General features: G+C 38.8%; 2 protein-coding genes across 2 annotated transcripts in view; one reads left to right on the top strand and one right to left on the bottom strand.

The window, feature by feature from the left end:
• Positions 1 to 13,402, top strand: part of FYB2 (FYN binding protein 2) — a 128,216-nt gene that overhangs the window by 59,294 nt on the left and 55,520 nt on the right. The window contains exon 5 of the mRNA XM_081487014.1: positions 391 to 424. Within this exon, the coding sequence (XP_081343140.1) occupies positions 391 to 424 (34 nt within the window). The remainder of the gene's footprint in view (positions 1 to 390; positions 425 to 13,402) is intronic.
• The window catches only part of PRKAA2 (protein kinase AMP-activated catalytic subunit alpha 2), a 199,381-nt gene that overhangs the window by 56,018 nt on the left and 129,961 nt on the right, over positions 1 to 13,402 (bottom strand). The window lies entirely within an intron of this gene.

Below are 13,402 nucleotides of genomic sequence, written 5' to 3' on the forward strand. Positions count from 1 at the left end.
CTGGGTAAAGAGTATAAGGGGTCCCTCTGTATTGTTTCTTGCTATTGCATGTAAACCTACAGTTATCTCAAAGTGGAAAGTTTAATTTTAAAAAAAATTTAAAGAAACAAGAAATTAAGAGATAAATCCCATAGGAGTTTCGGGGCCCAAGAAGGTCAAAGTCTAATATAAGAGACTGCAGTCATAAATAAGCACCATAAAGTGTGTGTGAATGCTGCGTGCAGGTCTGACAGTCCCTGGGTGCTGGGGTAGGGTGGGTTGGGGCTCGGGTGAGCTGCCCCTCTACATTTTCTCTGGTGGTGGGAGGGGATCAGGTCATTGTACATATAGTTCACCTAAACAGACTGCCACTAACACGTCTTTTTTTCACTCTGCCTCTTGCTATTGCAGAAGCTGTGGAAGAAGGCAACCTGCCTCTAGCGAGGTGAGTACCCATTTCTTAATCGTGCAGCAGTGCAGCCCATCAACGAGGCTGCTTAGCCTGCCCAAAAGCAAGCAATAAGCACAGGTCAGTTGTCTGTATTTCTCAGAAGAGTTGGAGGAAGAAGAGATAACAAACTGCAACCAACTGCAACTTTCCATTAAATGAGAAATTAAATACACTGCATTTAACAACCGAGCTGATGTTAAGTTGCAAAGATGGGTCTCTGAGGTCCTTTTATTTATGGTACGGTTGGGCTCAGTAAATTGAAACATCAGCCTCCTAGTAATAAATCGGATTAGAGGCTACAGAGTGCTGTGGGCAGCTAGTATGATATTAGGAATCAGTAATGGGACAAAGGACTTTCTGGCTTTGGTGCACTCATTGTAATACTTTCGCCATGGAAGTGTCAGTCTATGTATTGTGCCCTCTGATGTGTCATGCATTGAGCTGACCACTTTATACCAAGGTTCTCACTTCCTCTTCTCAAGAAGGCTGCAAAGTTGTGGCCCTGTTTTCATTTTATAGCTAGAGATACTTGGGCTCAGAACATTTGCCACTTGCAGAGCCCCGATTCTAACCCAGGTGTTTCCAAACTATTTTTTTTTAAGCTGAGATATAATGGATATGTAAAACCGTGTAAGTTCGAGATGCACAATATATTGGTTCAACACACGTATTTTACAACATTGTTACTGTGGTAACATTAGCTAACACCTTTGTCACCTTACATAATTATCATTTCTTTTGGAAACAGTTAAGATTCTAGTCTCTCAGCAACTTTGAGTTTATAACACAGCATTTTTTTTTTTTACTATAATCCCTGTGTTCTGCATTGAGTCTCCAGAATTTATGTTGCAAGTTTGTACTCTTAATATCTCCAGTTTCCCCACTACTCAGTCTCCAGTAACCACCTTTCTACTTTCTGCGTTTACAAGTTCAGATTTTTTTTTAGTTTTTATTTTTTTAAGATTCCACATATAAGTGATATCACATAGTATTTGTCTTTTCTCTGACTTATTTAGCATAATGCCCTTGAGGTTCATCCATGTTGCAAATGGCAAGATGACCTTCTTTTTAAAGGCTGAATAATATTCCATATGCATATATAGATCTTTATATACACACACGTATATCACATTTATGGAGAAGGCAATGGCAACCCACTCCAGTACACTTGCCTGGAAAATCCCATGGACAGAGGAGCCTGGTAGGCTACAGTCCATGGGGTTGCAAAGAGTCGGACACGACTGAGTGAATTCACTTTCACTTTTCACCTTCTTGCATTGGAGAAGAAAATGGCAACCCACTCCAGTGTTCTTGCCTGGAGAATCCCAGGGACGGGGGAGCCTGGTGGGCTGCCGTCTATGGGGTCGCACAGAGTCGGACACGACTGACGCGACGCAGCAGCAGCAGCAGCATATCACATTTATAATATATTACATTCATATATCTGTAACATTTGTTATCTATCACATTTACACACATATATATCTATTATATACACATATACATTATCTGTATGTATATATCTCACATCTTCTTTACCCTTTCATCTATTGACAGACATTTAGGGTGTTTCATACCTTGGCCATTGTGAATAATGGTGCAATCTACATAGGAGTGCAGGTATCAGTTTGAGAGCCTGTTTTCATTTCCTTTGGGTGTATACCGAGGAATAGGATTTCTGGGTCATATGGCACTTCAATTTTTAATTTTTCGAGGAACCACCATACAGTATTGCATAATGGCTGTACTAACAGGTATGCCCAAACTGTTTTGAGTGTATCACCTCAACTCCTTCACAAAGATGCTCCTGTTCCCAAGAAGGTCAGTCTTAAATGGAATACTAAACATAAAAATGATCATACTACTTATTCACTCATGAAATGTTTATAATATTAGAATGTGTTACATTTTATAATAGAGATAGGTACAAGTTTCAGAGGTTGCAAAAATGTGGAGAGATCACTTTTCCTTGGGAGGGTCAGGGAAGTCTTTTATAGAAAACATATCAGTTACCTATTACTACAGTAATACTATGTAATGGCAATATAACATCAATAGTATACACAGTGAGTGTGGGTTCAGCTGACCTGGGCTAGGCTCAGCTGACTGGCTCATATGTTGCAGACTATCCAGGCAATTTTGCAGGTACTGAGTTAGAGTAGAACACTGAAACTTTACATGGCATTGGGCAGGGATCCAGAAAGGGATGAAGAATAGAGGCATTAATTCAATCAACCTAACAGTGAAGATGCAACATTTGAAATAAGTATTGAGGATAAACATCTGTCAGAAAACACAGGAAAAGACACCATGAGCAGAAGCAAAAAGTGTGGAGTATCCTGTCTTCTTTTGGAAACCAAACTAGTTGAGTTAGAGTATAGAAAGTACAGTAAGAAATGGGAAGGAATGTGTTGTTAGAGGGAGATAGGAACCAATTAGTGGAGGATTCTGTACACCAAGGATTAGAGGAGATGATCTGGTTCAACAAGGAACAAACTGCATGGAGCTAGATAAAATTCATGTGCTTTAGGAACCCCTAGTTCAGTTGTCTATTTGAAAGAGTTCAGTGATGACACAGGGTAAGTCAGCTGCCTTCTATGTGCATTTGTGTGAAAGAGAGAAAAAATTAGCCCAGGAGATGATCTGTATTATTTACTCTATGAACATGGGCTCCAGTGTCACAGTTTGAGGGGACAATGTACTTCTACTGTGCTCTAAGTCCGTCTTGGTTCTCTCTTGCCTTGAATACTGTGAGCATCTCAGTGTGATTATGAGTGTGCTGTGACAGTAGTGTTCAGCTCGATATGCATTTTCTCTATAGCTTGGCTCTGAACTAAGCTGACTTCTTCTCTGGCATTTAAATCATCCATTTCAACATGCAGGGCGGTAGGGCAACCTTACTGTGATAGGCAAGTATTGGGAAACTGTAGTCAGTCTCTGGTGTGACACTTTCTTGCTATGGGATTTACAAGCACAGTTTCAGTATTCTGTCCTTTGACTGTAGAACTTAACCTCATTTAAAATGAGACTCGCTATACCTCAGTGATGATATGGGCCATAGTGCTGTGAGAGTGAAAGACAAGAGATGAAGAGGGACCAGAATACTTAGGTGTGGCTTCATGGAAGTAAAAAGAACTTGAAATGTATCCTGTAATGATAGGTCAGAATTACATAGGTTTACTTATTTGTTCCCTTTTTTGCGACTGTAGCTCACACAGTAAAGAACCTGCCTGCAATGCAGGAGACCTGGGTTCAACTCCTGGGTCAGGAAGATCCCCTGGAAAAGGGAATGGCTACCCACTCCAGTGTTCTTGCCTGAAGAATTCCATGGACAGAGGAGCCTGGTGGGCTATAGTCCACGGGGTGGCAAAGAGTCAGACATAACTGAGCTGCTAGCACTTTCACTTTATAAGGTAGATGAGGGTAGAGTATTATTCCCAGAAATAATGACATTCTTCACTTATAGTTGGTAGATGGATGAATGGATGGCTGGATAGACTGAAGGACAGACCAATGGATGTTCACTATAGAGCTAGAACATGATTGAAAGCAAGGTGGTAGAGAGGAGGATATAAACAGACAGAAGAAGGATGCTGAGGTGGAAAAGTAAGACATGACATTTAATTCTGAAATACATTCAGTGCCATGCTAAGGGTTTTGAATTTTATCTTGTAATGCTAAGAAATTACTTTGAACAAGTAAAGGCCATGATGCTGAGCATTCTTAGATACAACTGCCATGGAAACTGCTGCTTGTTTGGGAAGAACATCTTCCATGTTCATGGTATTAATCTTCAATAAAGATATTAGATTAGAAATAGAATATGTCAGATCTCATTACTAGAAGGGGACCTGGCAATTATCTGATGCAACAGGCCATATAGCATAATATCAACAAAAAATCTGAGCTTTTAATCTCAGTATTGCCACTTAACATTTATGTAGTCTTGGACAAATGCCTTAACTTCTGCAAACCTCAGTTTTACTTACGTAAAATGGGATATTAATAGTTCCTAACACATGCAATTGTGGTATGGTTTAAATGAAATAATAGTTGTAAAGTGTTTAGTGCATTACCAAGTGTCTAGAGTGTTCAGTAAAGTTTGCTTAGCTGTTATATAACCTCTCACCAAGGGCAGGCATTCATGTTCAGGACCTTATTCTCTTCAAAAATCCTTTGATGGAGAGCTCATTGCCTGGAGATTTCAGTGTTTTTCTTTTGTGGGGCAGATTTTATTCATTTAACACATATTTGTTGACCATCTACCATATGCCAAGCCCTCTTATATTGAGAATACGTTGAGGATACAGCAGTGTATAAAAAATATATTACATGTGCCCACGCACACATTTGTTTGTTTATTCGAAAGTCCTTGAAGTTGGGCTGGAAAAAGAAATGACTTCCTTATTCTACACTCTCAATCATCCATCCCGGATCTACTGATTGATGCAATGGATGTTGTCTCTACTCCTTTCTTTTAAAAAAATATTTATCTATTTGGCTGCATTGGGTCTTAAGTTGCGGCAGATGGGATCTTCATTGCATCATGCAGATCTTTCATTTCAGTGGACGACCTCTCTAGTTTTGGCGTGAGGGCTTAGTTGCTCAGAGGCATGTGGGACCTTGGTTCCCTGACCAGGTATGGAACCTGCATCCCCTGAAATAAAGAGCTTCTCTCTGTGTTAGTGTCTGAATCAGAGATTCCCTGACTCAGGACTACCCTCTGACTCTTCTTAATAGGAAAAAAACCCATAGTTATAGCTAATGAGGATTAGCTATAACTAATCCTATAACTATAGTTATTCTTAACCAACTGAATTAGCAGGGAAATCCCTTTATTTTTTTCTTTACGTGATGTTTTTTAAAATATCTAAGGACTACATTCTTCCCTAATCTCAAACTCTCATTGTTTTTAGCCATTATTCACAAAACAGGGGTCTGTGTTTTTGCTGTATCTCTGCGGATATATTTTGTAATCCTCTTTTAGGAACTCAGTGCATTTACAATAGCCATTTTTACTTCTAAGCCTCTCTATACTGTGTATTACATATAAGCGGCATTGTGTAATGGAGCAAGTACAGGCCTAGAGTCAAATTAGCGTGGGTTCAACCCCACCTCCAATACAAGTCATTGAACAGCTCAGAGCTTTGATATTCATGTCTCTAAAGTGAACATAGTAATATTTACTTCATTGATTGTCACAAAGACTAAATGATATAGATTATATAAAGCTTGGAACTATACAGAAGATGATCAATGAGTCTTAGTTTCTTCAACCCTTGGCCTCTCCCTTTCTTCTTCTCTCTAGAATATTAATATCACATTAATGAAACGACTCTTTGGAGTTTATCCTTTGTCATCACTCTTTCATGCAAACCAAGCTAGTTGGCATGCCTCTTGAATAAGCAGCTATTTGTGTGTGTGAGCAAAGCAGGTTAGTCCCAGGGCAGCAATCAGCCCTGGGTCTATGTCAGTGCTTAGCCGAGTTGACTGTTGGCTAATATTTTATTCATTAGCTGTAACTATGGGTTTTTTCCTATTAAGAAGAGTCAGAGGGTAGTCCTGAGTCAGGGAATCTCTGATTCAGACACTAACACAGAGAGAAGCTCTTTATTTCAGGAGAATAGATTCAGACAGTACAATGTTTCTCTCATGTGAGGGTCTGTGGGTAGATCTTAGGAATCCACCATATTCTCTCCCAAACATTTAATTTTGATTTTCATTTTGACAATAGTCTTTAAAAGATAATATAAGCCCTTTTTCAATGTCTGGATGGCCTCCTTCAACCTAGTACTTTGGAACATACTTTTGTGTTTGTGTTTTTGGTATTTCTACCCCACACAGAGTGGGGACTACAAGTGTCTTCTAGGTAAGAGCAGATTATGTGATCGTGTCTAGGACCTGTGTTATGACTAGGAAGAATAGATCCTGGGGAATGAATGCCTTCCCGAAGGCATTCAAGTAAAATAATGATAACAGAGAAATGACATGGTGGTCAAATAAGATACGGCTGTAGTTCTTACTTGAGCAGTGGTAAAGCCTATGAAGGAAAAGATATATGTACGTTTTAAAGGTTATACTCAACTTACAGTTATTACAAATATTGGCTATATTCCCTCTGTTGTATAACATATCATTGTCGCCTACCTTACATCCAATAGTTTGTACGTCCTGCTTCCCCACCCATATATTGACCCTTCTCCTACAACTGGTAACCACTAGTTTGTTTTCTGTATCTGTGAATCTACTTTTATAAAGAAAAAAATTAAAGCATATTAGGATAATAACATGGGATTGGAAGTGAATCCAAGGAGGTGTAGGACCATCAAGAAAAGCCTTCCTGAGGTGGTGACATTTGGGCTGAGACCTCAATGATGAGGACCCCATCATGGAGGGTCTAGAAAATGTTCCAAGAGAGGGACAGTCGGGGTGCACTCTCAAGGGAGAACCACTCTCGATGAGCTTCAGGAATGAAAAAGGCAAGGAGTAGAGCTAAAACACAGTGTGCTAGGGCAGTGACAGTGGTGATTCTTAGCAGCCGTGGACTGAGTTCGAATTTTGCTCTAAATGCATTGGGAAGCCAGAGGAGAGTTTTAATCCAGGTAGTGAGCTGACATTTATTTGGGGAAGATCGATCTGGATGCTGTATAAATAACATATAGTGAAGAAGCAGGTAGAAATAGGTAGATAGCTTAGGGAGCCATTGTGACAACAATGAAATAATGACCGTATTAGAAATAGCAGTCAATGCTGACATAGTGTCCATTCTAAGTATGTGAATGATTTCATTTGTGACAATCTTTAAGAAGCAGATACAACTATTATAGATTTTATAAATGAGAAAACTTGAGTCACAGGCTAAATAACTTGACATGGCCACACTTCTAAGGTGAGTCCTAGTGGTTGAGAGGCAGCTGGCCATATAGAAACATTCCAGGAAGCAGGAACAGCATTTGCAAAGTCCTTGATGTAGGAGAGTGGATAGCATCCTTGTAAAACAGAGAGGAGGCCAGTGTGGTTAGAGTGTAATGAGGGAGCAAGAGGGTCATAAGAAGAAGTTTGGAGAGGTTGCTAGGGCTGAGATCATACAGGTGAGGCATTCGATGGTTTTGTTGTTATTTTTTGTTTAATTAGAAGATAGTTACTTTATGATATTATAATGGTTTTGCCATACATCAACGTGAATTAACATTTTTTTGTTGTTTTTAAATTAAATAGCATAAGCAAGATTGTGACAAGGTCTAACCTATCTTTGTAAAAGATCATCCTAGCTGCTATGTGGAGAATAGACTGTTGAAGGACTGGAGAAAAATGATAATTCATGTCTTAAAGAATAAGTAAGAGCTACTGTACAACACAGAGAACTCTACTCAATACTCTGTGGTAACCTAAATGGGAAAGAAATTTAAAAAAGAGAGGATATATATATATATTTATATATACACACACATATATATGTGTGTATATATATGTGTGTGTATATATATATGTATAGCTAATTCACTTTGCTGTACAGGAGAAACTAACACAGCATTGTAAAGCAACTATACTCCAATAAAAAAAGTAATGTAAAAAAAGACCTATTCACTTGTTGCTGCTGCTGCTGCTGCTAAGTCACTCCAGTCATGTCCGACTCTGTGCGACCCCATAGACGGCAGCCCACCAGGCTCCCCTGTCCCTAGGATTCTCCAGGCAAGAACACTGGAGTGGGTTGCCATTTCCTTAGTCATCATAATAAAGGAAAATTACCAAGGTGAAAAAACAATAAAGAATAAGTGAAAGTTTGTAGAAAGGACATTGGAAGTAAGGTTATTACAAACAGAGGAACCACACATACAAAAGCACAGAGGCAAGTAACATCCTGGTGTGTTGAGGAACCGCAGTAACTTGACATAATTAGAATGTACAGTGGCAGTCTGTGTAGCATGTAATAATAGTTCAGCCAATACTGGCTGAATAATATAATGGACTTAGATGGTTCTTAGCTTGAGACTCAATTATATACAGTCTGTTTTGGTTATTTTCTAGATTGTTGGGTGTAGTTCAGCTCCCTGTCTAAATTATAAATTCTTTGAAAGCAGGGAGAGAATCAAATATTTCTTTATTACCAGCTACATAATTTTGAGATTTGTTTAAACTGAACAACACAGCAATACTTGAAAACAAGAAGATTGAAGGAATGTGTTATAAGGAGTTAAGAGCATAGACTTTGCAGTCAGACAGCCTTAGGTTTATATTTTGAGCTCCACACTAGCTGTGTGATCTTAGAAGAGTTATTTAATATCTCGGGGCCTCTGATTTCCTCACATGGGAAAATGGAGAAATCAATAAATCCTACCTTTTGGAGTCGCTGTGAGGATCAAGATACATATCTATAATTCCACAAAGTGCCCAGCAATGTTGTAAACACTTGATAAATGGCAGCGATTTGTCGTGTGTTTGGAGTAGCAGGGTTTGTCTGTAACAAGGTCTAGGGCTGCAGGCAGCTGCTGGCTTCAGGAGGTCTGTTCCTAGGAAAGCCTGCCAGGAGCTCAGAGGATGACCCTGCCTTTCACTTCTTAAAACAAATGCTCTCAGATATGATATCCCACCTCAAAGCAGACACCCTAAAATTTGAAGTTTAGGTATTTTAAAGCTTGACCTTAATAATAAAAATGAGGGCTTAGGGTCATCTTTTATTCATGCGGTGAAAGTTGCCACTGGATTATTGAGAAATTGCTTAGTGGTTGCATTAGTAGAAGTCAGGGTGAGTTTAAAGAGTCATTCCTAAGTTCATCAGTGATTTCATTGATTCTGTTAAGTAATACTATTAAGGTTAAGTAATACTATTCTTATAAGTGATAATATCAGGCACAGAGAAATATAGTAACTGCCTCGTCACATGTTCCCCATATAATGACTGCTATATAGAAGAATTGATCTGTGAAACCACTGGATCAGCCTAACGAAATTTTGAAATATATCATCTAAAACCCATTTTTAAGCTCCATGACCTTCACCATCACTCTGGGCTTCATCATTTTCATTTCTTATTTTTCCTGGTTTCTGTAGTTCCAAGGAAAAGAGCAATAGACTAGGAATTAGAAGGCCTGTTTTCCTGACCCACAGTGGTGTTGCCTTGCGTGAGTTACTGAAGCTCTCCAAGCCTCAGTTTCCACATGTGCAAAATGCCTTGTCGTGCTACTGAGAAGATTCAAGGAGAGAACGTATATAACGTTAGCATGAATACAGTTTGGTCAAAGAGGGAATGAGGGCGTGTGAGTTAATGAGTGAGAAATCTCAGAGCTTCTATACCTCCCCATCTTCAGCACACATGATGGTCACTCATCATGGCTTTGCTTCATAGTTTGTTTGGTCCTCTTGGGTCCTCTCTGTGGTGTGTGCCAATGACCCCCTCCTGTAATGACTTCCATTGCTATAGGAGCTGTTCATGCTCTGTTTGACCTCAGCTGGCACTTCCATTTTTCTGAGAAATTCTACAACAGAGTGATTGGGACCCAAGATTCTGCACTCAGATATCTGGCTTCTAATCTCTGCTCTGCTGCTTACTGCTCTGTGACCTGGATTGTGCCTCAGTTTCCTCACTTGAACATGGAAAAAGTGATAGTATCTTCATTGGGTCAATTGAGAATCAAATAAATTGAGAAATATACTTGAAACAGTGCCTAGCACAAAGTAAAGGAATAAAAGTTATTAGCTATTATTATTGTTGACATGCCCTCCTTATGAATGAGATCAGTGGTTTGACAAAGTAGTTTTAATAATATTACTCCCGAAACTGAGATTACTCTAATAACATTTACCTGGTCATTGTATTAGTCAGGGTTCTTCAGAGGAACAGAACCAGTAGGATATGTATTTTATGTATTTATGCATTACATATTAGATTGCATATATTACATATATAATATTTCATTATTTATTAAGTATGAGGAATTGGCTCACACAGTTATAGAGGCCAAAAAGTCCCATGATCTGCCATCTATAAGCATGGTATAATTCCAAGTCCAACAGCCTGAGAACAGGGTAGCCAATGGTATAAATCCCAGTCCAAGGGCAGGAGATGAGTTGACGTGACCCAGATCAACAGATGAGCCAGGACAAATTGAGTGAATTCCTCTTTCCTCCTCCTTTGGTTGTATTCAGACCCTCAATGGATTGCATGATGCCTACTTGTATTATGGAGGGCAGTCTGCTGTACTGAACCCACTGACTCAAATGCTAACTTCATTCAGAAACACCCTCTAAACAGTTCTAGAAATAATATTTATCAGGACACTCTGTGACCAGTCAAGTTGACACATAAAATTAGTCATCCCTTTAGTCATTGTACTTAGTCACACATCCCTTTAGTCATTGTGCTTTTGTGACCCTTATGTAGAGAGAGTTGAGTTACCCATTCATGAATTAGAAACAAATACCTAGTGTCCAGGGCTGAATGCCACTGTTTGTTGTTGATGCTATTGTAGAGTCATAGTACAATCTGTAAAGTTATGAAACATGCATGAGTAGGATTTGGGCATGCATACACACACGTGTATCCATGTATCTGTACATAAACATATATAGGATACATAAAATCATATATAAAATGATAGTAAAATCAAATACAAAGATGTATATGTAGAGGTATGTGTGCGTTCAGTAAAAATGGTAGAAGTGGAAGAACTGGTGGTAGAGGCAGTAGAAGCTGAAGTCCAAGTGGTTGATGTGTGTAGAGGGGGACATGGTAGTAAATATTACTGGAAATGGAAGTAGTGAACTCTTTGTGCCAAGCATTGTGCTAAATGCAGCATAATGACAATCATCTCATCCTTATCAGAAAGAGGGTTAAAGGGAGAAGAGACTTGGATCCAACTATGTATCCAGGGTCACAGCCAGGTAAAGCTGGCTAGAGGTGTGGAGATTCCACCCTAAAAGCCTCTATTTCCAGAAGTGTGTCTCTCCTTAGAGCCATTCTGGTCAACTACTTCATCTTTAACCATTATCTAATATTTAGAAGACAGAGCTTAGAATAGCTTACGAGGAAAAATATATGTAAAATTTTTCCATGCGATTTTGTAAACCTGGCACAAATGCATTTGGAGATCCAGTTTAGATAGAATGAATGCCATTGTTTGTAGTCTAATTACCAGTCATTTGATTCAAGAATTAGTTCCTTCATTCAGGAATTTCTTAGGGTAAAAGCCTATGGAGAGGTTAGTCTTAAAAGAAGTGTTTATTGGAGAAAGAAACTTTTCCACTTTGGGACTTCGGGTAATTGAGAGATCAGATGGTCTCATCCTTCCTTGTCACCAGGAACCTGTAGAATGTCACAGGGAGCAGCTGCTGGCTAAGCTACAACTCTTCTGGTGGACCATTGAAACAAATGGAATAAGTTGGATTTTCAACTTAGGTCCACACCCCTAATAAAACAGATACAGTGGTTTTGTGTAAGCCTCAGTCTTTCTGTTTAAATGCAGGTTCTTTAGATTTTCCAGAACTGTCTTGCAGTGAAACTTTTTGACTCATCCTCACGCAGTGTAGCATAGGAGAAGATGAGCATGGAAATGTACCTGTCCGGCATTTCCCACATGTTAACTCAGTTATTCCACCACTGAACTGCTGATGACCCAGTGAAGAAGTGAAGGCTCTGAGAAGCTAACTGCTCGAGATCACACAGCCAGTGAGAGGTGGATGGGATGAATCTAGGTACAGTGTCCATCATGTAGTACCCTCGACAATTAGCAGCTGATCCTGTTGTGGAAAACTTCACTGACCAAGTGAACAGGTGTTTGAATAAGCTGTGTGAGCTGCTTCCCTAGCATGTACAGTCTGATACAGAGGTGGATTCATTATTTTCTTCAAAGGAGGGTGGTGGCCCAGGGGTCGACGTGGCAAGTGGAAACAACCATGAGAGGAAGTCACAAGTCTGTGTTTCATCCAGAGAGTCCCCACTTGTCCAAAAATCTGTTTAGAAGATAGGTTTCTAAGGGGCCAAATACAGTTAGAAAATACTTGCGTTTATAAGTCATCTTTAACATTTACACTGCATTTACAGTGTTCTTGTTTCCCTGGGAACATAATGTTGAAGGTATCTTTAAGAAACATTCATGTTTTATTATGTAATATTTAAATTACTAGAAGTTTTCTATAAGAAAGGCAGAAAAGATAAAAACCTGGTGCTATATGCTAGTAATAAAAGGAACTTTCCAAAATGCAAACCTCAACACTTCTTTTTTAAAATACTGTAATTTTAATAATGTAATAAATTTGTAGCACAATTTTGGTGGAATGCCTATATGCAGAGGGCAGATATTTCATTCAATATCTATAGTATACCTTTCAAGTAGATTTTATCATTACTGTTTTGTGGAGTAGGAAACTGAAGATTTAAGGTATTTATTCAATACTTTTAAAACTAGAAAATGGAAGAGAGAGGATTCAAATTCGTATCTGTCTGACCCCAAGCTCCTAGTCTGTGAGTAATTCTGTGTTGCCTCCCAGTGACATCTAAAGTCCTAGATACAGACTGTACACAAATATTTTAATAAATGTGGAAACAAAGAAGTTGAAGCATAGATATATTTAAATTATAAAATTATTTCTTCCCAGAAATCCAGGTTCATTATCTTGACCCATGTCATATTAAATCAAGGTGTATCTCAGATCTTGTTTTAATGGACCAAGAAAAATATAAAAGACATTCTCAGATGGCAGAAAGGGAAGTTTAAATACATGTACAGTCTTTTTTCCCTTTTAACATAAATCCTAGGACTGCCTCTCTATAAAGACACTGATCTGAAAGATGACATTTTTATGCTCTGTTGAAATTCTTTCTGATTATCTGAAATCAGATATTTATTCATTTCTGACAAAAGTAGTCCAACAAATTGATTAGACATCTTCTTTCAGCATTTCCACAAATTGTTTCTAATTAATAAAGTTAATTTACCATAGACCCATGGAGATTGTTAGGTCACTGGAGCATAA

This window comes from Giraffa tippelskirchi, chromosome 5, assembly GCF_054371585.1.
Source record: "Giraffa tippelskirchi isolate mGirTip1 chromosome 5, T2T-mGirTip1v1.2.pri, whole genome shotgun sequence".
NCBI classification, from domain to species: Eukaryota; Metazoa; Chordata; class Mammalia; order Artiodactyla; family Giraffidae; genus Giraffa; species Giraffa tippelskirchi.